Source organism: Coregonus lavaretus, assembly GCF_964263955.1.
Source record: "Coregonus lavaretus genome assembly, chromosome: 27".
NCBI lineage: Eukaryota > Metazoa > Chordata > Actinopteri > Salmoniformes > Salmonidae > Coregonus > Coregonus lavaretus.
In genome coordinates, this window is record NC_140014.1 from 43,182,523 (window position 1) to 43,208,359 (window position 25,837).

General features: G+C 46.4%; 1 protein-coding gene across 1 annotated transcript in view; it reads left to right on the forward strand.

Moving 5' to 3' along the window:
- The window catches only part of LOC311102349 (pleckstrin homology domain-containing family D member 1-like), a gene marked incomplete at both ends in the record, with an annotated part of 35,166 nt that extends 11,218 nt beyond the window's left edge, over positions 1-23,948 (forward strand). The window contains 11 exons of the mRNA XM_084143665.1: positions 723-816; positions 1,334-1,423; positions 1,995-2,071; positions 3,610-3,701; positions 4,161-4,308; positions 5,106-5,199; positions 5,317-5,483; positions 7,126-7,258; positions 18,825-18,969; positions 23,211-23,354; positions 23,785-23,948. Coding sequence (XP_083999791.1) covers positions 723-816; positions 1,334-1,423; positions 1,995-2,071; positions 3,610-3,701; positions 4,161-4,308; positions 5,106-5,199; positions 5,317-5,483; positions 7,126-7,258; positions 18,825-18,969; positions 23,211-23,354; positions 23,785-23,948 — 1,348 coding nt within the window. The remainder of the gene's footprint in view (positions 1-722; positions 817-1,333; positions 1,424-1,994; positions 2,072-3,609; positions 3,702-4,160; positions 4,309-5,105; positions 5,200-5,316; positions 5,484-7,125; positions 7,259-18,824; positions 18,970-23,210; positions 23,355-23,784) is intronic.
- Between the last annotated feature and the right edge of the window lie 1,889 nt (positions 23,949-25,837).

The following is a 25,837-nucleotide window of genomic DNA, read 5'->3' on the forward strand; positions in this document are numbered from 1 at the left end:
AGGCCGTTTTCAAAGGGATTAGTAGTTTTTTAGGGACAGTCGCTCTTTAAACTAACAAGCTGAGTTTAACCAGCTCAATCATTTAACACAGTATTTATTTTTATTTCAGTTAGTGTAGGAGGCAAAGTTTCTAATTTTAGTTTCGTTTTGGGTTAGTTTCAACAAAGACAGTACAGTTTGAATATAGGCAGAAACTGCTTCTCCAATAGAAATCCCTGATCAAGCTTGCAGACGATGTTGGCTATCTAAGCTCATGGGCAGAAACACCTCATCAGGTCTAACGGCGGTGTGGGTTCGCTAGCAAACCTCTGTCAGACTCTGCTGGTATGACTTGATAGCGGTGGTTAGCTAGTAAGCGAGTCAAGACAAGTAAAAGTACACATAGTTATCCAGAATGATTGAGTCAGGATGCAGTCTATAGGCTGCTGCTTGCCTGTTTGTTTACCTACATAGTTATCCAGAACGATTGAGTCAGGATGCAGTCAACGGGCTGCTGCTTGCCTGTTTGTTTATCTACATAGTTATCCAGAACGATTGAGTCAGGATGCAGTCAACGGGCTGCTGCTTGCCTGTTTGTTTACCTACATAGTTATCCAGAACGATTGAGTCAGGATGCAGTCAACGGGCTGCCGCTTGCCTGTTTGTTTACCTCACTCTCTTTTAGCCTTGTGTTGCCGTACCTCTTTTTCCTCTAGCTAATGACACGTTCTTCATCCTCCCAGATTCTTTATCATCAAGGAGAGTTTCCTGCTCTACTATGCGGAGAATGAGAAGAGGAGCTTTGAGACCAACAGATACTTTAATATCCACCCCAAGGTGAGCCTTAGTCAACATGGTGCACGTGTTAACCTCAAAATCAAATCAAATCAAATCAAATTTTATTGGTCACGTGCGCCGAATACAACAGGTGCAGACATTACAGTGAAATGCTTACTTACAGCCCTTAACCAACAGTGCATTTATTTTTAACGAAAAAAGTAAAAATAAAACAACAACAAAAAAAGTGTTGAGGAAAAAAAGAGCAGAAGTAAAATAAAATAACAGTAGGGAGGCTATATATACAGGGGGGTACCGGTGCAGAGTCAATGTGCTGGGGGCACCGGCTAGTTGAGGTAGTTGAAGTAATATGTACATGTGGGTAGAGTTAAAGTGACTATGCATAAATAATTAACAGAGTAGCAGCAGCGTAAAAAGGTCTGGCGATATTGTCACAATATATCTCACATGCATATGTTGTGTCCTGCTGTCTGCGATTATCTTCTCTACATATACCACCGTTTTTATTTTATTTTGTTTTATTTATCCTGTTGTCCAATGTGTCTGTCTGTCTCAGGGTGTGATCCCGTTAGGAGGCTGTGTTGTGGATCCTAAGGAAGACCAAGGCATGCCTTTCGCCATGGTTATAAATCACGAGGACTTCACTGTAAGCACTTAGTCGTACTGTTGCTTTAATAATAGATACTTGAAATCTGCATCTCTGTATTATTAGGCAGTAACTGTATATGTCGTGATGATGCTGTAGTGTGATGTATGCTACTGTATATTAGCATGTGATGATAATGTATGCTACTGTTTGTGATAAAAAATAAAATATATTTCTAGTCATTAGCATCAGTGCATACATTTTCATACTTTTTTTTTGTTCGTACTGGTCTCCCCGTGGGAATCGAACCCACAACCCTGGCGTTGTAAGCGCCATGCTCTTACCAACTGAGTCGCATGGGACGTATGCATGATGTGATGATAATGTATGCTACTGTATATTACCATGTGATGATAATGTATGCTACTGTATATTACCATGTGATGATAATGTATGCTACTGTTTATTACCATGTGATGATAATGTATGCTACTGTATATTACCATGTGATGATAATGTATGCTACTGTATATTACCATGTGATGATAATGTATGCTACTGTTTATTACCATGTGATGATAATGTATGCTACTGTTTATTACCATGTGATGATGCTCTATTATTCCCTCAGGGTGACATCGTCCTGGCTGCAGAGAATGAGGCAGAACAAAACCAGTGGCTGGAGATGCTGCAAGAGTCTGGCAAAGTGTGAGTCACTATTTACTACCCACTGCCTCTTTAAATCTAGCTGTACACACTGCCTCTTTAAATCTAGCTGTACACAAACTACACAGAGCCTCTTTAACTCTAACTGTAAACAAACCATGCACTGTCTCTTTAAATCCAATTGACCACACTGCTTCTTTAAATCCAAATCAAATCAAATCAAATTTTATTTGCCACATGCGCCGAATACAACAGGTGCAGACATTACAGTGAAATGCTTACTTACAGCCCTTAACCAACAGTGCATTTATTTTTTAATAAAAAAGTAAAATAAAACAACAAAAAAGTGTTGAGAAAAAAAGAGCAGAAGTAAAATAAAATAACAGTAGGGAGGCTATATATACAGAGGGGTACCGGTGCAGAGTCAATGTGCGGGGGCACCGGCTAGTTGAGGTAGTTGAGGTAATATGTACATATGGGTAGAGTTAAGCAGCGTAAAAAGATGGGGTGGGGGGTGGGTGGGGGGCAGTGCAAATAGTCCGGGTAGCCATGATTAGCTGTTTAAATCCAACTGACCACACTGCTTCTTTAAATCCAACTGACCACACTGCCTCTTTAAATCCAACTGACCACACTGCCTCTTTAAATCCAACTGACCACACTGCCTCTTTAAATCCAACTGACCACACTGCCTCTTTAAATCCAACTGACCACACTGCCTCTTTAAATCCAACTGAACACACTGCTTCTTTAAATCCAACTGACCACACTGCCTCTTTAAATCCAACTGACCACACTGCCTCTTTAAATCCAACTGACCACACTGCTTCTTTAAATCCAACTGACCACACTGCCTCTTTAAATCCAACTGACCACACTGCCTCTTTAAATCCAACTGACCACACTGCCTCTTTAAATCCAACTGACCACACTGCCTCTTTAAATCCAACTGACCACACTGCCTCTTTAAATCCAACTGAACACACTGCTTCTTTAAATCCAACTGACCACACTGCCTCTTTAAATCCAACTGACCACACTGCCTCTTTAAATCCAACTGACCACACTGCCTCTTTAAATCCAACTGAACACACTGCTTCTTTAAATCCAACTGACCACACTGCCTCTTTAAATCCAACTGACCACACTGCCTCTTTAAATCCAACTGACCACACTGCTTCTTTAAATCCAACTGACCACACTGCCTCTTTAAATCCAACTGACCACACTGCCTCTTTAAATCCAACTGACCACACCGCCTCTTTTAAATCCAACTGACCACACTGCCTCTTTAAATCCAACTGACCACACTGCCTCTTTAAATCCAAGTGACCACACTAACTGTATTATCAGGGGTAGCTGGGGTTAAGTCTATAAGTCTACCTCTAAGTAAAGGGTCCATCTCAGAGTGGGGCTTTAGTCTCCTCAGACATGTATAGGGGAGCTGCCCAGGTCTGCAATTGTATAGTAGAATATGTGACCTACTGTTGTATAGTATTGGTGGTGATCACGCTGTATAAAACCTATGTGACCACGCGGTGTATTAAACCTGTTAAACACGTAGTGTCTAAAACCTCCAGCACCTGGAAGAACGCCCAACTGGGAGAAGCCATGATAGAGAGCCTGGAGGCCCAGGGACTGCAGCTGGCCAAGGAGAAGCAGGAGTATCTGGGTAAGAAGAAGGGGCTGGGGACGGGGTCAGGGCTGGGATGGGCTGTGAGAAGCCATGATATAGAGAGCCTGGAGGCCCAGGGACTGCAGCTGGCCAAGGAGAAGCAGGAGTATCTGGGTAAGAAGAGGGGGCTGGGGACGGGGTCAGGGCTGGGATGGGCTGGGAGAAGCCATGATAGAGAGCCTGGAGGCCCAGGGACTGCAGATGGCCAAGGAGAAGCAGGAGTATCTGGGTAAGAAGAAGGGGCTGGGGAGGCATGGGGAGGAAGGAGGCATGGGGCCTGGTTCAGGGGAGAGAGGAGGGGCTGGGTGAGAGGGGACATGGGGAGGTATGGTTCAGGGTGGCAGTCCTGACGGGCCATAGAATGACAGTCCTTTGTTGTTTAGTTTTGATGCTAACAGTCCCACATGGAGACAATGGCCATATACAACAAGGAAACCGGCTGTTTTGTCCCTCCAGATAAGCTGATGGAGGAGACAGAAGAACTGAGCCTGCAGAGAGAACAGAAGGAGAGGCTGGAGTGTCTGAACCTGGTTCTGGAGGAGGAGAAGCAGAAGTTTGAGGAGCTGGTGATGGAGCTAAGAGGAGAACAGGAGCAGATCAAACTGTAAGAGAGAACTATGGAGAACACAAACTGTGATCTTTAACAGAAAACATTCATATTACATTCATAAATAACATACAGTAATCCCCACACACGAGCAAGAAAGATGCATTTAATACATTTAAAGTGCATTTAATATAAGACGTGTAGCTAGTATATCCATCTTTATCCACCGCGTTAACTAAAGTGCTGTGAAAACTCTTAGCCATAAGACTCTTTGATCCTCTGGTCCATCTGTTGACTCCCGAGTGGCGCAGTGGTCTAAGGCTGTGCCACTAGAGATCGCAGTGGTCTAAGGCTGTGCCACTAGAGATCGCAGTGGTCTAAGGCTGTGCCACTAGAGATCGCAGTGGTCTAAGGCTGTGCCACTAGAGATCGCAGTGGTCTAAGGCTGTGCCACTAGAGATCGCAGTGGTCTAAGGCTGTGCCACTAGAGATCGCAGTGGTCTAAGGCTGTGCCACTCTAAGCTGTGCCACTAGAGATCCTGGTTCGAATCCAGGCTCTGTCGTAGCCGGCCGCGACCGGGAGACCCCATGGGGCGGCGCACAATTGGTCCAGGGTAGGGGAGGGAATGGCCGGCAGGGATGTAGCTCAGTTGGTAGAGCGTGGCGTTTGCAACGCCAGGGTTGTGGGTTCAATTCCCACCGGGGGCCAGTATGAAAAAAAATAAAATAATGTATGCTCTGGATAAGAGCGTCTGCTAAATGACTAAAATGTAAATGTTGTGACAGTTGGGTTTGATGCTCTCTGAACTGGTCAGTCTGGTTGCCTATTACCCTGTGTGCCGTGTTGTTGACAGGGACTTGGACGGCACAGCACAGTCTCTGAAAGGTGTGGAGTCTGAAAAAGAGGAGCTGAACAGTTTAACAACACTTCTACAGAAATCTATTGAGGTATTTAAAATGAATTGGAGGAGAAACACACACTCAGGTACACACACACACACACACACACACACACACACACACACACACACACACCATCGTTACATCCATGATCTGGTCCTCCAGGAGTTGTCCCATGAGAAGCAGCGAACCCTGGAGTTGCTGAGGGAGAAGGAGCATCCAGAGGAGGAGCAGGAGGTGCAGCCTGGTGACACTGGACTGCGATCGGAGCTGAGACACATTGAAGAGCAGATGAGGGAACTGCAGAGAGAGAAGGAGCAGGCTAAGGAGAGGTGAGAGGACCAGCGCAATGTGGAACATGGATCTTATTTCTGTCCAGCTTCTGTGAAAAGTTCAGACGTGCGTAAAACCTTCTCCTACCATATGAAAGACACACGAAGCAGTAAAACTGGTTAGAGAGGATCTGTCAAACCTCAGATCAGATGGAGCTGCATGTGACCGGGCCGGCTGGTCCACTTTCATAAATGTAGCATGCCTGTATCTGGTCACACCAGCTGACTGTCCTGAGGCTGCCTAAGAGTTTAATGAGGGCGAGAAACACCATTAAGGTGGAAATGTGCATTGATTTCCCAACAGCCAAACCAATGCATCGACAAGCACCAGTGAGTGGGATCAGGATGTGATGGGAAACTGGTGTTGACCAGAGGGCATGAGTGTTCTATAAAAAAAGAATGCAGTGTATCTGTCAATGGAGTGCCCCACTGCAGAGCTCCACCGTGAGGCCTACTGTGGGTATCTCTCAAGGCAGAGTCACGTTGAAGAGCCCCATGGGGAGGCCTATTGAGGGTTTCTATCAATGAAGGGCCACACTGCAGAGCTCTACCGTGAGGCCTACTGAGGGTGTCTCTCAATGAAGGGCCTCACTGCAGAGCTCCACCGTGAAGCCTACTGAGGGTGTCTCTCAATGAAGGGCCCCACTGCAGAGCTCCATCGTGAGGCCTACTGAGGGTGTCTCTCAATGAAGGGCCTCACTGCAGAGCTCCACCGTGAAGCCTACTGAGGGTGTCTCTCAATGAAGTGTCCCACTGCAGAGCTCCACCGTTAGGCCTACTGAGGGTGTCTCTCAATGAAGGGCCTCACTGCAGAGCTCCACCGTGAAGCCTACTGAGGGTGTCTCTCAATGAAGGGCCTCACTGCAGAGCTCCACCGTGAAGCCTACTGAGGGTATCTCTCAATGAAGGGCCTCACTGCAGAGCTCCACCGTGAGGCCTACTGAGGGTGTCTCTCAATGAAGTGTCCCACTGCAGAGCTCCACCGTGAGGCCTACTGAGGGTGTCTCTCAATGAAGTGTCCCACTGCAGAGCTCCACCGTGAAGCCTACTGAGGGTGTCCCACTGCAGAGCTCTGCAACAAGGCCCACTGTGGTTTCACACAGGGCATTTCCTGGACATTAGGACCTACATAACGACATTCTTCTCTCCATAACAGATCATTGTGAGCTTGTGTCTGATATTAAAATCCCCTTGTGATAGATTTGCCTACCAAATTCATCCATTAGGTAAGAGGTTAGGTAAGTGATGTGAATGCCCGGGGCGGAAGGCTTTTTAACACTCATCCTGGTATTGACCTGCTATGGATGGGGAGCGGACTGCAGGATTGTGTGTACGTACGTGATTGTGTTAGTGTGCACAGTACCTTTCCTCTAACTGTGTGTCTGGCAATGCGCCCGTCACAGTGTGTGTGTGTGTGTGTGTGTGTGTGTGTGTGTGTGTGTGTGTGTGTGTGCAAGGCGAGCGTGCACAGGACTGTGTGTGTGTTCTCTGGCTCCCCCCGCAGGCTAATGGAGAATGAGCAGCGTGCCACAGTTCTACGTGACTGTGTGTGTTCTCTGGCTCCCCCCGCAGGCTAACGGAGAATGAGCAGCGGGCCACAGTTCTACGTGACTGTGTGTGTGTTCTCTGGCTCCCCCCGCAGGCTAACGGAGAATGAGCAGCGTGCCACAATTCTGCAACAGGAGAGAGAGTTCTACTCCTGTCAGTCCAGGACTCTACAGCAGTCCCTCACACAGCTCACTGTGGACAAGAAGCAGACCGAGGTGGAACTCAAGGTAAACCACACTGCCTCTCAAATGGCACCCTATTCCCTATATAGTGCACTACCTTTGACCAGAGCTAGGGCACCCTATTCCCTATATCAGAGCTCTCCAATTCTGTCCCAAATCTAGCGCTCCTGATTCTAATAATTAGCTGGTTGATAACTTGAATTAGGTTAGTTATAACTGGGGTTGGAGTGAAAACCTGCAGTAGCGCAGCTCTCCAGGAACAGGGTTGGAGAGCCCTGCCCTAATGAGTACACTACTTTTGACCAGAGCCTCAAACACTAGCATACACATTTTGGCTAGAGCCTAATGGCACCCTATTCCCTATATAGTGCGCTACTTTTGGCCAGAGCTATGGCATCGTAAAGGCTGGCCATGGCTCACATCAACACCGTCATGTGTCTATTTGTCAATAACAGCTGGTGCGCGATGTCTAATATTAAAGAAGTCTTGAGGTATTGCTCGCCTGAGGTAGAGTACCTCATGATAAGCTGTAGACCCACTATTTACCAAGAGAGTTTTCATCTATATTTTTCGTAGCTGTCTATTTACCACCACAAACCGATGCTGGCACTAAGACCACACTCAACGAGGTGTATAAGGCCATAAGCAAACAAGAAAATGCTCATCCAGAACAGGCGCTCCTAGTGGCCGGGGACTTTAATGCAGATAAACTTAAATCCGTTTTACCTCATTTATAAAAGCATGTCAAATGTGCAACCAGAGGAAAAAAAACTCTAGACCCCCTTTACTCCACACACAGAGACGCATACAAAGCTCTCCCTCGCCCTCCATTTGGCAAATCTGACCATAATTCTATCCTCCTGATTCCTGCTTACAAGCAAAAACTAAAGCAGGAAGTACCAGTGACTCGCTCAATATGGAAGTGGTCATGACTACGCTATAGGACTGTTTTGCTAGCACAGACTGGAATATGTTCCGTCATTCATCCAATGGCATTGAAGAGTACACCACCTCAGTCACCGGCTTCATCAATAGGTGCATCGACGACGTCGTCCCCACAGTGACCGTACGTACATATCCCAACCAGAAGCCATGGATTACAGGCAACGTCCGCACCGAGCTAAAGGCTAGAGCTGCCGCTTTCAAGGAGGGGGACACTAATCCGGACGCTTATAAGAAATCCCGTTATGCCCTCAGACGAACCTTCAAACAGGCAAAGCGTCAATACAGGACTAAGATTTAATCCTACTACACAAGCTCTGACGCTCTTTGGATGTGGCAGGGCTTGCAAACTATTACGGACTACAAAGGGAAACCCAGCCACGAGCTGCCCAGTGACGCGAGCCTACCAGACGGGCTAAATGCCTTTTATGCTCGCTTTGAGGCAAGCAACAATTAAGCATGCATGAGAGCACCAGCTGTTCCGGACGACTGTGTGATCAAATCAAATCAAATCAAATTTTATTGGCCACATGCGCCGAATACAACAGGTGCAGACATTACAGTGAAATGCTTACTTACAGCCCTTAACCAACAGTGCATTTATAAAAAAATTAAAATAAAACAACAACAAAAAAAGTGTTGAGAAAAAAAGAGCAGAAGTAAAATAAAATAACAGTAGGGAGGCTATATATACAGGGGGGTACCGGTGCAGAGTCAATGTGCGGGGGCACCGGCTAGTTGAGGTAGTTGAAGTAATATGTACATGTGGGCAGAGTTAAAGTGACTGTGCATAAATAATTAACAGAGTAGCAGCAGCGTAAAAGGATGGGGTGGGGGGGCAGTGCAAATAGTTCGGGTAGCCATGATTAGCTGTTCAGGAGTGGGGGGAGGAGGCTTGGGGGTAGAAGCTGTTGAGAAGTCTTTTGGACCTAGACTTGGCACTCCGGTACCGCTTGCCGTGCGGTAGCAGAGAGAACAGTCTATGACTAGGGTGGCTGGAGTCTTTGACAATTTTGAGGGCTTTCCTCTGACACCGCCTGGTATAGAGGTCCTGGATGGCAGGAAGCTTGGCCCCAGTGATGTACTGGGCCGTACGCACTACCCTCTGTAGTGCCTTGCGGTCGGAGGCCAAGCAGTTGCCATACCAGGCGGTGATGCAACCAGTCAGGATGCTCTCAATGGTGCAGCTGTAGAATTTTTTGAGGATCTGAGGACTCATGCCAAATCTTTTCAGTCTCCTGAGGGGTAATAGGCTTTGTCGTGCCCTCTTCACGACTCTCTTGGTGTGTTTGGACCATGATAGTTCGTTGGTGATGTGGACACCAAGGAACTTGAAGCTCTCAACCTGTTCCACTACAGCCCCGTCGATGAGAATGGGGGCGTGCTCAGTCCTCTTTTTTTTCCTGTAGTCCACAATCATCTCCTTTGTCTTGGTCACGTTGAGGGAGAGGTTGTTGTCCTGGCACCACACGGCCAGGTCTCTGACCTCCTCCCTATAGGCTGTCTCATCGTTGTCGGTGATCAGGCCTACCACTGTTGTGTCGTCGGCAAACTTAATGATGGTGTTGGAGTCGTGCCTGGCCATGCAGTCATGGGTGAACAGGGAGTACAGGAGGGGACTGAGCACGCACCACTGAGGGGCCCCCGTGTTGAGGATCAGTGTGGCAGATGTGTTGTTACCTACCCTTACCACTTGGGGGCGGCCCGTCAGGAAGTCCAGGATCCAGTTGCAGAGGGAGGTGTTTAGTCCCAGGATCCGTAGCTTAGTGATGAGCTTTGAGGGCACTATGGTGTTGAATGCTGAGCTGTAGTCAATGAATAGCATTCTCACGTAGGTGTTCCTCTTGTCCAGGTGGGAAAGGGCAGTGTGGAGTGCAATAGAGATTGCATCATCTGTGGATCTGTTGGGGCGGTATGCAAATTGGAGTGGGTCTAGGGTTTCTGGGATAATGCTGTTGATGTGAGCCATGACCAGCCTTTCAAAGCACTTCATGGCTACAGACGTCAGTGCTACGGGTCGGTAGTCACTTAGGCAGGTTATCTTAGAGTCCTTGGGCACGGGGACTATGCTTGAAACATGTTGGTATTACAGACTCAGTCAGGGACATGTTGAAAATGTCAGTGAAGACACTTGCCAGTTGGTCAGCACATGCTCGGAGTACACGTCCTGGTAATCCGTCTGGCCCTGCGGCCTTGTGAATGTTGACCTGCTTAAAAGTCTTACTCGCATCGGCTACGGAGAGTGTGATCACATAGTCATCCGGAACAGCTGGTGCTGTTCACTGGTGCTTCAGTGTTGCTTGCCTCGAAGCGAGCATAGAAGTGGTTTAGCTCGTCTGGAAGTCTTGTGTCACTGGGCAGCTCGCGGCTGTGCTTCCCTTTGTAGTCTGTAATAGTTTTCAAGCCCTGCCACATCCGACGAGCGTCAGAGCCAGTGTAGTATGATTCAATCTTAGTCCTGTATTGACTCTTTGCCTGTTTGATGGTTCGTCGGAGGGCATAGCGGGATTTCTTATAAGCGTCTGGGTTAGAGTCCCGCTCCTTGAAAGCGGCAGCTCTACCCTTTAGCTCAGTGCGGATGTTTCCTGTAATCCATGGCTTCTGGTTGGGGTATGTACGTACGGTCACTGTGGGGACGACATCATCGATGCACTTATTGATGAAGCCAGTGACTGATGTGGTGTACTCCTCAATGCTATCTGAAGAATCCCGGAACATGTTCCAGTCTGTGCTAGCAAAACAGTCCTGTAGCTTAGCATCTGTGTCATCTGACCACTTTTTTATTAACCGAGTCACTGGTGCTTCCTGCTTTAGTTTTTGCTTATAAGCAGGAATCAGGAGGATAGAGTTATGGTCAGATTTGCCAAATGGAGGGCGAGGGAGAGCTTTGTATGCGTCTCTGTGTGTGGAGTAAAGGTGGTCTAGAGTTTTTTTTCCTCTGGTTGCACATTTAACATGCTGGTAGAAATTAGGTAGAACGGATTTAAGTTTCCCTGCATTAAAGTCCCCGGCCACTAGGAGCGCTGCATCTGGATGAGCGTTTTCCTGTTGATCACGCTTTCCGTAGCCGATGTGTGCAAGACTTTAAACAGGTCAACATTCACAAGGCCGCCGGGCCAGACGGATTACCAGGGTGTGTACTCAGAGCATGCACGGACCAACTGGCAAGTGTCTTCATTTACATTTTCAACTTCTCCCTGACCGAGTCTGTAATACCTACATGTTTCAAGCAGACCACCATAGTCCCTGTGTCCAAGAATGCGAAGGTAACCTGCCTAAATGACTACCGCCCTGTAGCACTCACGTCGGTAGCCATGAAGGGCTTTGAAAGGCTGTTCATGGCTCACATCAACACCATCATCCCAGAAACACTAGACCCCACTCCAATTCGCATACCGCCCCAACAGATCCACAGGTGACGCAATCTCAATCGCACTCCACACTACCCTTTCCCACCTGGACAAAAGGAACACTTATGTGAGAATGCTGTCCATTGACTATAGCTCAGCGTTCAACACCATAGTGCCCACAAAGCTCATCATTAAGCTAAGGACCCTAGGACTAAACACCTCCCTCTGCAATTGGATCCTGGATTTGCTGCCAGGTGGTAAGGGTTGGCAACAACACATCTGCCACACTGATCCTCAACACGGGGGGCCCCTCAGGGGTGCGTGCTTAGTCCCCTCTACTCCCTGTTCACCCACGACTGCGTGGCCAAGCACGACTCCAACACCATCATTAAGTTTGCTGATGACACAACAGTGGTAGGCCTGATCACCGACAACGATGAGACAGCCTATAGGGAGGAGGTCAGAGACCTGGCAGTGTGGTGCCAGGACAAGAACCTCTCCCTCAATGTGAGCAAGACAAAGGAGATGATCGTGGACTACAGGAAAAGGAGTGCCAAACACGCCCCCATTAACATTGATGGGGCTGTAGTGGAGCGGGTCGAGAGTTAAGTTCCTTGGTGTCCACACCAAGACGGTCGTGAAGAGGGCACGACAACACCTTTTACCCCTCAGGAGACTGAAAAGATTTGGCATGGGTCCCCAGATCCTCAAAAGGTTCTACAGCTGCACCATCGAGAGCATCACCGCCTGGTATGGCAACTCCTCAGCATCCGACCCTAAGGCGCTACAGAGGGTAGTGCGTACGGCCCAGTACATCACTGGGGCCGAGCTCCCTGCCATCCAGGACCAATATACCAGGCGGTGTCAGAGGAATGCCCTAAAATTTGTCAAAGACTTCAGCCACCCAAGTCACAGGCTGTTCTCTCTGCTACTGCACGGCAAGCGGTACCGATGCACCATGTCTGGAACCAACAGGACCCTGAACAGCTTCTACCCCCCAAGCCATAAGACCACTGAATAGTTAGTTAAATAGTTAACCAAAAGCTACCCTGACTATCTGCATTGGCTACAGTTACAGTTATTCAAACAGGGCTCTAAATGAAAAATAAAATCGACCTCAAATTACCACTGGTACTCCCAACTTAAAAGTTCGGAGCACAACATGAAATTTAGGAGCACGACATGAAATTTAGGAGCACGACATTAAATTTAGGAGCACCAGAAAAACCAGATTGTTTGAATTTATTGACATACATACAGCCTATGCGGAGTGTACAAAACATTAGGAACACCTTCTTAATATTGAGTTGCTCCCCCTTTTGCCCTCAGAACAGCCTCAATTCATCAGGGTATGGACTCTACAAGGTGTCGAATTCCGCGTTCCACAGGGATGCTGGCCCATGTTGACTCCAACGCTTCCCACAGTTGTGTCAAGTTGGCTGGTAGTGGATCCGAATAGCTCGTTCCATTTTATCCCACAGATGAGATCTGGTGACTGGGCAGACCACTGCTGTAAACTAAATTCACTGTCATGTTCGTGGAACCAGTCCTGGACAATCCTAGCCTTGTGGCATGGGGCAAAAAAATATACTTTTGCAGATGGATACGCTGCTGCCATGAAGGGATGCACCTGATTGGCAATGATGGTTAGATATCCTGTGGCATTCAAACGTTGCTCCACTTTTATCAAGGGGCCCAATGTGTGCCATGAAAACACATCCCACACCATCACCACCACCAGCCTGCAATGTTGACACGTGGCACGATGGATGCATGTACTCATGTGGTTTTCTTCATACCCTAGCCCTCCCATCAGCGTGAAAACAGCAGGAACCAGGATTCATCAGACCAGGCAATGTTTTTTTCAATTCTCCAGTGTCCACTGTTCTCGATCCATAGCCCACTGCTACCGAAGTTTCTTGTTTTTTGCTGAAATAAGTGGAACTCTGTAAGGTGGTCGGCTGCCATACCCCATTCGTGTCAAGGTACGACGAATGATGCATAATTTTTTGGGGTCTTTGGACACCAGTGTTGTACTGGACTGTCAGTTGACTAACTGTAGCCCATCTGTTGTTCTGCACAACTCCTGTCAGCCTCCTTTGTCCTCTTTCATCAGTTACCTGTTTCTGACCACTGGTCTGCCGTTGGCTGGATGTCCTTTGGGTGGTGGGACCATCACTGGTCTGCCGTTGGCTGGATGTCCTTTGGGTGGTGGGACCATCACTGGTCTGCCGTTGGCTGGATGTCCTTTGGGTGGTGGGACCATCACTGGTCTGCCGTTGGCTGGATGTCCTTTGGGTGGTGGGACCGTTCTTGATACACACGGGAAACTGTTGAGTGTGAAAAACACAGCAGCGTTGCAGTTCTTGACACAATCAAACCGGTGCGCCTGGCACCTACTACCATACCCCGCCTGGCTCCTACTACCATACCCCGCCTGGCTCCTACTACCATACCCCGCCTGGCACCTACTACCATACCCCGCCTGGCACCTACTACCATACCCCGCCTGGCTCCTACTACCATACCCCGTTCAAAAGCACTTAAATATTTTGTCTTGCCCATTCACCCTCTGAATGGCACACATACACAATCCATGTCTCAATTGTCTCAAGGCTAAAAAAATCCTTCTTTAACCTGTTTCCTCCCCCTTCATCTACACTGATTGAAGTGGATTTAACAGGTGACATCAATAAGGGATCGTAGCCTTCACCTGGATTCACCTGGTCAGTCTATGCCATGGAAAGAGCAGGTGTTCTTAATGTTTTGTCCACTCAGTGTATAATGGGCATATATTAATTCTAGATACTTTTGAAGCACACGTTGTGTCCTAGAAACTAATATGTAACACTGTAAAGACCTGAGTTTATTATAAAAGATCAAAGGTTGATAAGAATACCTGTCAATTAAATTACAAAGTCATTTGTGGAATATTAGGTTTCTACATTGTGTAAAAGCACTATTTTCCTATTGAGATGCTTTACATTGAAAAATTGTACACTGTCTCTTTAAGAACTTCATGTTTGCGACGACAACATGCAAGAGATCTGTCATTCATTCATTGCTATGATCATGGATCTCCTGAAGAGATCCTTCCTTTCTTTCTGTGTCCCCAAATGTTTGGACGTACCGGTGAAGTTACCAGGTTGTTAGCTAGCTAGCCAATGAGGTAACTGAACAAAGTGTGAACAAATGGTAAACGACTCGCAAGTAGTTTCCAAATTTTAAGAGGGGTCAGATCTTTTGACCTGGTTGGGCTACACAACTAGCCCTCACAGTCTCACGTCAGAATTAGACGTTCATCCATGTTCAACATCACATTTCGAAGTGTTTAAGGTGAAGTTTAGGCATTAACTCCACATTTTTAAGGTTAGGTTAAGTTTAGGCATTAACTCCGAATGGTTAAGGTAAGGTTTTGGATAGGCTTCAAACTAAAATCGCAAAAATTACTTTCTATCGCTGAATTGGAACTTGCAACTTTTGGAATCAGAGGCAGATGCTTACGCCTATCCACTATCCCGTCCACAAGGTCACTGTTGCCCCCTAGTGGCTGGTTTCCACATCATCTCCCGACGTCCTCAGCCATGGATGGAAAGAATGAAAAAAAAAAAAAAAAAAAAATATGCACTCACTAACTGTAAGTGGCTCTGGATAAGAGCGTCTGCTAAATGACTAAAATGTAAAAATGAATACTGACTTGTATCACGGGTGACCTGGCTTGGGCTACAAGCAAGCCATTTTTGCTGTAGTAATGGTGCAATCATGACGCTATTGAATCTGCACTCGCTTTTTTTTTCTAAGGCACTCGGGGAAACAATGGTACAACGGTACAGCAAAGCCTTATCATTACAACAATTATTATCTGGGAGAATTTTCCTAGTCGCACAATGCTCCCAAAATGAAACTCCTGGTCACACAGCTAAATATTTAGTTGCATATGCGATGAAATAGTGCTAATCTAGAATCAGGTCCCCCCTGGTCATTAGGATCGAAAAGAAAAGAGAAACCCGCACTCTGCTCAACAGTATCACTGTTGTTTATTGAAGCTTTACGTCTCTGCCTCTTGGCCTTCGTCAGAGCTTTTGTGAATGTTTGTCATTTGCACTCTTATGTAGAAGTTGCTCCACCCACATCCCTTCAAATAGGGTAAAGGAAAATAAAAATGTGTTACTAAATATAACAATGTACATTTCATGAATATTGAAGAGGAAGGAGACGTTGAAGAGGAAGGGGGCGTTGAAGAGGAAGGGGCCGTTGAAGAGGAAGGGGGCATAGAAGAGGAAGGGGGCGTAGAAGAGGAAGGGGGCATTGAAGAGGAAGGGGGCGTAGAAGAGGAAGGGGGCTTAGAAGAGGAAGGGGACGTTGAAGAGGAAGGGGACGTTGAAGAGGAAGGGGACGTTGAAGAGGAAGGGGACGTTGAAGAGGAAGGGGGCGTAGAAGAGGAAGGGGGCGTAGAAGAGGAAGGGGGCGTTGAAGGGGAAGGGGGCGTAGAAGAGGAAGGGGGCGTAGAAGAGGAAGGGGGCGTTGAAGGGGAAGGGGGCGTTGAAGAGGAAGGGGGCGTAGAAGAGGAAGGGGGCGTAGAAGAGGAAGGGGGCGTTGAAGGGGAAGGGGCGTTGAAGAGGAAGGGGGCGTAGAAGAGGAAGGGGGCGTAGAAGAGGAAGGGGGCGTAGAAGAGGAAGGGGACGTAGAAGAGGAAGGGGACGTTGAAGAGGAAGGGGACGTTGAAGAGGAAGGGGGCGTAGAAGAGGAAGGGGGCGTAGAAGAGGAAGGGGGCGTTGAAGAGGAAGGGGGCGTAGAAGAGGAAGGGGGTGTAGAAGAGGAAGAGGGCATTGAAGAGGAAGGGGCGTAGAAGAGGAAGGGGATGTTGAAGAGGAAGGGGGCGTTGAAGAGGAAGGGGGCGTTGAAGAGGAAAAGGATGTTGAAGAGGAAGGGGGCGTAGAAGAGGAAGGGGGCGTAGAAGAGGAAGAGGGCGTTGAAGAGGAAGGGGCGTAGAAGAGGAAGGGGATGTTGAAGAGGAAGGGGGCGTTGAAGAGGAAGGGGGCGTTGAAGAGGAAAAGGATGTTGAAGAGGAAGGGGGCGTTGAAGAGGAAGGGGGCATTGAAGAGGAAGGGGGCATTGAAGAGGAAGGGGGCGTTGAAGAGGAAGGGTGCATTGAAGAGGTAGGAGGCGTTGAGGAGGAAGGGGCATTGAAGAGGAAGGGGGCGTAGAAGAGGAAGGGGCATTGAAGAGGAAGGGGGCGTAGAAGAGGAAGGGGGCATTGAAGAGGAAGGGGGCGTTGAAGAGGAAGGGGGCGTAGAAGAGGAAGGGGGCTTTGAAGAGGAAGGGGGCGTAGAAGAGGAAGGGTGCATTGAAGAGGTAGGAGGCGTTAAGGAGGAAGGGGCATTGAAGAGGAAGGGGGCGTAGAAGAGGAAGGGGGCATTGAAGAGGAAGGGGGCATAGAAGAGGAAGGGGGCATTGAAGAGGAAGGGGGCGTTGAAGAGGAAGGGGGCATAGAAGAGGAAGGGGGCTTTGAAGAGGAAGGGGACATTGAAGAGGAAGGGGGCGTAGAATAGGAAGGGACGTTGAAGAGGAAGGGGGCGTTGAAGAGGAAGGGGGTGTTGAAGAGGAAGGGGGCGTTGAAAAGGATGACTCATTTTATTTTGTGGCTGGCAGTTGGCATGGACCAACTTGTTGCGTAGATTGCGACCTCTTCTGTATACAATGAGTGGTGGGTTCTTAAATTCTGCTGGCAGAGTAAGGTCCGATGACAGAGTAAGGTCCGATGACAGAGTAAGGTCCGATGACAGAGTAAGGTTCGATGACAGAGTAAGGTCCGATGACAGAATAAGGTCCGATGACAGAGTAAGGTCCGATGACAGAGTAAGGTCCGATGACAGAGTAAGGTCCGATGACAGAATAAGGTCCGATGACAGAGTAAGGTCCGATGACAGAGTAAGGTCCGATGACAGAGTAAGGTCCGATGACAGAATAAGGTCCGATGACAGAGTAAGGTCCGATGACAGAGTAAGGTCCGATGACAGAATAAGGTCCGATGACAGAGTAAGGTTCGATGACAGAGTAAGGTCCGATGACAGAATAAGGTCCGATGACAGAGTAAGGTCCGATGACAGAGTAAGGTCCGATGACAGAGTAAGGTCCGATGACAGAATAAGGTCCGATGACAGAGTAAGGTCCGATGACAGAATAAGGTCCGATGACAGAGTAAGGTCCGATGACAGAGTAAGGTCCGATGACAGAATAAGGTCCGATGACAGAGTAAGGTCCGATGACAGAGTAAGGTCCGATGACAGAGTAAGGTCCGATGACAGAATAAGGTCCGATGACAGAATAAGGTCCGATGACAGAGTAAGGTCCGATGACAGAATAAGGTCCGATGACAGAGTAAGGTCCGATGACAGAATATGCCAGTGGTTTTTAATAGCAGCGTTGAGCGAGTTCAGGGTGTTCTTTAGCTTTAGGGGGTATTTTTGGGGGGTCATACCAAGGATCATTTTGCTATTTGATTTTTTGATTTTTTATGAAAAAATGTATTTGGCCTTACTGCTATTAGCCCATACAAACGCATTGAATAACAGATTCACTACATGGAACAACAGATAGTCCCCCCCGAAAAAAATCGAAAGGAAGTTTGTTCTGAAGTGTCTGTTCTATATCTGAACGATATGAGAAAGATCAGGAAACATTTGCTTGTTTTTTTATTTTTTATTTAACCCCTTATTATTTTTGGCACTAAACAGTCTCCATACACTGTACTTCCATTCATTCTTGTGAGGCCTGTGGGCGTCCTGGAGCAAAACCAACATGTACGTGTTCGTGAGAGTCTCACCTTTCCACAGAGGGGTCATATAAGTGTGTAGCCCAAACCGTTCGGACGCTACAGACAGAAGTTGGCAGATCGGCTGTACCGACTTCAGACGAGTCCCAAGATGCTTGTGGGGGTCTCTACAAACGATTTTGTGATAAGACCGATTTTCGGGATGTCTCATGGTCTGACAAACCCTGCTCTGGCTCTGTCACCTTTCACCCCAGATGGGGGCGGAAGTGCGACATCGGGAATAAAAACATAGCTTAAACTGACAGATTTTTATGGGGATTTTTTTAATGACGCTAATTCGATCTGACAGCGCTTCTCTCGTTCCTCCCCATAGACAAAAAATGACATCAATATATCGATAACACTTTAAGATCCTATTCAAAAATATTTTTTTTCATTTTGATTGTTAACAAAACAGATTGTTATCAAAAAGGCTGATCCCAGATCATGCCTCCTACTCTGGGGTGCTTTGTGAATATGTGCCCTGACCTGTGTTGTGTCCCAGGCGGAGATCGAGTCTCGCGTGGAGTTGGAGCGGAGGCTGAAGCAGGCAGAGGAGGCTCTACAGAACCTGGAGAAAGGTCTGAGCTCTCTGGAACGCTCCAAGGAGAAGGACGACAAGATGAAGGGAGACGTCAACAACCTCAGGAGTGAGCTACACTAACTGCACACACACACACACACACACGCACACACACACACACACACACGTACATACATACATACATACAAACATACAGTGGGGAAAAAAAGTATTTAGTCAGCCACCAATTGTGCAAGTTCTCCCACTTAAAAAGATGAGAGAGGCCTGTAATTTTCATCATAGGTACACGTCAACTATGACAGACAAATTGAGAAAGAAAAATGCAGAAAATCACATTGTAGGATTTTTTATGAATTTATTTGCAAATTATGGTGGAAAATAAGTATTTGGTCACCTACAAACAAGCAAGATTTCTGGCTCTCACAGACCTGTAACTTCTTCTTTAAGAGGCTCCTCTGTCCTCCACTCGTTACCTGTATTAATGGCACCTGTTTGAACTTGTTATCAGTATAAAAGACACCTGTCCACAACCTCAAACAGTCACACTCCAAACTCCACTATGGCCAAGACCAAAGAGCTGTCAAAGGACACCAGAAACAAAATTGTAGACCTGCACCAGGCTGGGAAGACTGAATCTGCAATAGATAAGCAGCTTGGTTTGAAGAAATCAACTGTGGGAGCAACTATTAGGAAATGGAAGACATACAAGACCACTGATAATCTCCCTCGATCTGGGGCTCCACGCAAGATCTCACCCCGTGGGGTCAAAATGATCACAAGAACGGTGAGCAAAAATCCCAGAACCACACGGGGGGACCTAGTGAATGACCTGCAGAGAGCTGGGACCAAAGTAACAAAGCCTACCATCAGTAACACACTACGCCGCCAGGGACTCAAATCCTGCAGTGCCAGACGTGTCCCCCTGCTTAAGCCAGTACATGTCCAGGCCCGTCTGAAGTTTGCTAGAGTGCATTTGGATGATCCAGAAGAGGATTGGGAGAATGTCATATGGTCAGATGAAACCAAAATAGAACTTTTTGGTAAAAACTCAACTCGTCGTGTTTGGAGGACAAAGAATACTGAGTTGCATCCAAATAACACCATACCTACTGTGAAGCATTGGGGTGGAAACATCATGCTTTGGGGCTGTTTTTCTGCAAAGGGACCAGGACGACTGATCCGTGTAAAGGAAATAATGAATGGGGCCATGTATCGTGAGATTTTGAGTGAAAACCTCCTTCCATCAGCAAGGGCATTGAAGATGAAACGTGGCTGGGTCTTTCAGTATGACAATGATCCCAAACACACCGCCCGGGCAACGAAGGAGTGGCTTCGTAAGAAGCATTTCAAGGTCCTGGTGTGGCCTAGCCAGTCTCCAGATCTCAACCCCATAGAAAATCTTTGGAGGGAGTTGAAAGTCCGTGTTGCCCAGCGACAGCCCCAAAACATCACTGCTCTAGAGGAGATCTGCATGGAGGAATGGGCCAAAATACCAGCAACAGTGTGTGAAAACCTTGTGAAGACTTACAGAAAACGTTTGACCTGTGTCATTGCCAACAAATGGTATATAACAAAGTATTGAGAAACTTTTGTTATTGACCAAATACTTATTTTCCACCATAATTTGCAAATAAATTCATTAAAAATCCTACAATGTGATTTCTTGTATATTTTTTTCTCATTTTGTCTGTCATAGTTGACGTGTACCTATGATGAAAATTACAGGCCTCTCTCATCTTTTTAAGTGGTAGAACTTGCACAATTGGTGGCTGACTAAATACTTTTTTTCCCCACTGTACATACATACACACAAACAAACACACACACAGACATTCTTCATGAGTCATAGAGAAACACACTGCCATAAACACTTCTACCCACAGGTTCAGTTAACCCAGAATAATTCATAAAGGGTTCAGTTAACCCAGAATAATTCATAAAGGGTTCAGTTAACCCAGAATAATTCATAAAGGGGTTCAGTTAACCCAGAATAATTCATAAAGCGGTTCAGTTAACCAAAAATAATTCATAAAGGGGTTCAGTTAACCCACAATAATTCATAAAGGGTTCAGTTAACCCAGAATAATTCATAAAGGGGTTCAGTTAACCCAGAATAATTCATAAAGGGGTTCAGTTAACCCAGAATAATTAATAAAGGGGTTCAGTTAACCCAGAATAATTAATAAAGGGGTTCAGTTAACCCAGAATAATTCATAAAGCGGTTCAGTTAACCAAAAATAATTAATAAAGGGGTTCAGTTAACCCAGAATAATTCATAAAGGGTTCAGTTAACCCAGAATAATTCATAAAGGGGTTCAGTTAACGCAGAATAATTCATAAAGGGTTCAGTTAACCCAGAATAATTCATAAAGGGGTTCAGTTAACCCAGAATAATTCAGAAAGGGGTTCAGTTAACCCAGAATAATTAATAAAGGGGTTCAGTTAACCCAGAATAATTAATAAAGGGGTTCAGTTAACCCAGAATAATTAATAAAGGGGTTCAGTTAACCCAGAATAATTAATAAAGGGGTTCAGTTAACCCAGAATAATTCATAAAGGGGTTCAGTTAACCCAGAATAATTAATAAAGGGTTCAGTTAACCCAGAATAATTCATAAAGGGGTTCAGTTAACCCAGAATAATTAATAAGGGGTTCAGTTAACCCAGAATAAGTAATAAAGGGGTTCAGTTAACCCAGAATAAGTAATAAAGGGGTTCAGTTAACCCAGAATAAGTAATAAAGGGGTTCAGTTAACCCAGAATAATTCAGTGTGAGTTGTTTTCCTTCCTCCTGGATAGAACATGTACAAGTTATAGCTACAGCAAATTATTTCAACTACTGAGTGCTGCAAGGAACAGAACTATGATCTAACTGTGAAATAAACTACGCTGAACAAAAACGCAACATGCAACAATTTCAAAGATTTTACTGAGTTACAGTTCATATAAAGAATGTGAAATCTATGGATTTCACATGACTGGGAATACAGATATCTGTTGGTCACAGATATCTTAAAAAAAAGTTAGGGGCGTGGATCAGAAAACCAGTCAGTATCTGGTGTGACCACCATTTGCATCATGCAGCGCGACACATCTCCTTCACATAGAGTTGATCAGGCTGTTGATTGTGGCCTGTGGAATGTTGTCCCACTCCTCTTCAATGGCTGTGCGAAGTTTCTGGATATTGGCGGGAACTGGAACACGCTGTCGTACACGTAGATCCAGAGCATCCAAAACATGCTCAATGAGTGAAATGTCTGGTGAGTATGCAGGCCATGGAAGAACTGGGACATTTTCAGCTTCCAGGAATTGTGTACAGATCCTTGTGACATGGGGCTATGCATTATCATGCTGAAACATGAGGTGATGGCGGCGGATGAATGGCACGACAATGGACCTCAGGATCTCGTCACGGTATCTCTGTGCATTCAAATTGCCATCGATAAAATGCAATTGTGTTCGTTGTCCATAGCTTATGCCTGCCCATACCATAACCCCACCACCACCATGGGGCACTCTGTTCACAACGTTGACATCAGCAAACCGCTCGCCCACATGTCTGCCATCTGCCCAGTACAGTTGAAACCGGGATTCATCCGTGCCAGTGGCCATCGAAGGTGAGCATTTGCCCACTGAAGTCAGTTACGACGCCAAACTGCTGTCAGGTCAAGACCCTGGTGAGGACAACGAGCATGCAGATGAGCTTCCCTGAGACAGTTTCTGACAGTTTGTGCGGAAATTATTCGGTTATGCAAACCCACAGTTTCATCAGCTGTCCGGGTGGCTGGTCCCGCAGGTGAAGAAGCCAGGTGTGGAGGTCCTGGGCTGGCGTGGTTACACATGGTCTGCGGTTATGAGGCCGGTTGGACGTACTGCCAAATTCTCTAAAACGACGTTTGAGGCAGCTTATGGTAGAGAAATTAACATTAAATTCTCTGAAAACAGCTCTGGTGGACATTCCTGCAGCCAGCATGCCAATTGAACGCTCCCTCAAAACTTGAGACATCTGTGGCATTGTGTTGTGTGATAAAACTGCACATTTTAGAGTGGCCTTTTATTGTCCCCAGCATAAGGTGCACCTGTGTAATGATCATGCTGTTTAATCAGCTTCTTGATATGCCACACCTGTCAGGTGGATAGATTATCTTGGTAAAGGAGAAATGCTCACTAACAGGGATGTAAACAAATTTGTGCACAACATTTTAGAGAAAAATACGTTTTTTTGTGCGTATGGAACATTTCTGGCATCTTTTATTTCAGCTCATGTAACATGGGACCAACACTTTACATGTTGCGTTTATATTTTTTGTTCAGTAATAGCTACATGTGATGTGTGTTCTTCACCCAGAGTTCTTTGAGGAGTGTATCTGTGCTGCAGAGATCGAGGCCAAGCTCCCTTCTATTATGAAGAATGCTGTGTATCTTCACAAGGCTGCAGCACGACGCATTAAGAGCTGCCGGATCCAGAGACGGGCCTCCAAACACCACTGGTGTAAGTACACAGGGCCTCCAAACACCACTGGTGTAAATCCACAGGGCCTCCAAACACCACTGGTGTAAGTACACAGGGCCTCCAAACACCACTGGTGTAAATCCACAGGGCCTCCAAACACCACTGGTGTAAGTACACAGGGCCTCCAAACACCACTGGTGTAAGTACACAGGGCCTCCAAACACCACTGGTGTAAGTACACAGGGCCTCCAAACACCACTGGTGTAAGTACATACACCAGTGGAGGCTGCTGAGGGGAGGACGGCTCATAATAATGGCTGGAAACGGAGCGAATGGAATGGCACGAGCCCGTCCTCCCCAATTAAGGTGCCACCAACCTCCTGTGACGCGCGCGCACACACACACACACACACACACACACACACACACACACACACACACACACACACTCATGTCTCTTCCTCTGCAGTGAAACACTCCCAGTCGTTCGTGGTTGCCCGTGGCGACAGCGGCAGCATGGAGGACCTGAGGGAGACCGCCCGGCGACTGACCTCCGACAGCTGCTTCAGGAAGAGCGTCTACAAGATCATCACACGCCACGACCAGGAGGCCTCCGCCAAGAAAGATGACTGACAGAGAGATATATGGAGGGATGGATTGTGTTTGGGTATGTGTGTGTGTGTGTGTGTGTGAAAGACAGAGGGAGAGAGATAGAGATAGGGAGAGGGAGAGGGAAATAGTGTTTGTGTGAGAGCGAGTGAGATAGAGATGGAAAGACAGTGTGTGTGTGAGAGAGAGAGAGAGAGAGAGAGAGAGAGAGAGAGAGAAGAGAGAGAGAGAGAGAGAGAGAGAGAGAGAGAGAGAGAGAGAGAGAGAGAGAGGAGAGAGATGAGAGAGAGAGAGAGAAGAGAGAGAGAGAGAGAGAGAGAGATAGATGAGAGAGAGAGAGAGAGAGAGAGAGAGTGAGAGAGAGAGAGAGAGAGAGAGAGAGAGAGAGAGAGAGAGAGAGAGAGAGAGAGAGAAGAGAGAGAGAGAGAGAGAGAGAGAGAGAGAGAGAGAGAGAGTGAGAGAGACCGTAGCTTTACCTCAGTGTAATACTGTCCTGTCCTGTGATCTGCTCCCACAGTAGCAGGGTCAGGACTGTCTTTAGGATGCCATCTCTTCAACGGACATAGCCTGGTTGTATTCAAACTGTTTTATTTCAATTATTTTATTCAAAGGAAATTGTTTATTGCAAAAGGTATAGCAGCTCTCTACTGTCGTACAGCTAAAGCTTCAAGGGACTGTTGGAAAAAGAACGGATATACACTATCAGTCAAAAGTTGGACACACCTACTCATTCAAGTGGTTTTTCTTTATTTTTACAATTGTTCTATTGTAGAATAATAGTGAAGACATCAAAACTATGAAATAACACATATGGAATCATGTAGTAACCCAAAAAGTGTTAAACAAATCAAAGCTGTCATCAAGGCAAAGGGTGGCTATTTGAAGAATCTCAATATAAAATATATTTTGATTTGTTTAACACTTTTTGGTTACTACACGATTCCATATGTGTTATTTCATAGTTTTGATGTCTTCACTATTATTCTACAATGTAAAAAATAGTAAAAATAAAGAAAAACCCTTGAATGAGTAGGTGTGTCCAAACTTTTGACTGGTACTGTAGTTATTGAGCCAACACGATATGCCACTGTGACAACGTGATGGTATGAAGTACAGTACAGGCAGAATCCTCAAACCTGATCCTGTGTGACACCAAAGATGTACTCTTTAAAATAGGAATGCAATTGTAAATCAACCATATAGCCAACACACACAATGTAAGTCGACAGACAGATTGTTGTTGACTGCATCGCAGTGCTAGCTGTGCCACTAGAGATCCTGGTTCGAATCCAGCTCTGTCGTAGCCGGCCGCGACCGGGAGACCCCATGGGGCGGAGCACAATTGGCCCAGCGTCGTCCAGGATAGGGGAGGGAATGGCCCGGCAGGGATGTAGCTCAGTTGGTAGAGCATGGCATTTGCAACGCCAGGGTTGTGGGTTCGATTCCCATGAAAAAAATAAAAATAATGTATGCACTAACTAACTGAGACTTAAAAACTGTTGTTATTTTCAAGTTGATGAAACTGATTGATATGATGTGTATGTTTTAATCTGATATGAAACCAGGTTGGCCAGGTCCCAGATCTGTTTGTGCTGTCTTGCTTGACAATGACCATAGGAGTTGGCAAGACAGCACAAACAGATCTGGGACCAGGCTAGGCCCAATGCTACTGTTATCTGTATAATCTGTTCTGGACCAGAAACCCTCATCAGACTCACTATAAACAACATCTCACTGGAAATGATAGGAATCATGTAACCCACGTGGCCCTGTGGAAAAGATGCCCTCATGTTTTAGGGCAGGGAAACAAAATATAATTTTGAACCTAATATTGTTGTAATAATGAAACTAAATGCCTTGTTGTAGTTATTAAAGCTGTGTTCAACCTTGTTCTGGTCTGGTTCTGATCTGGT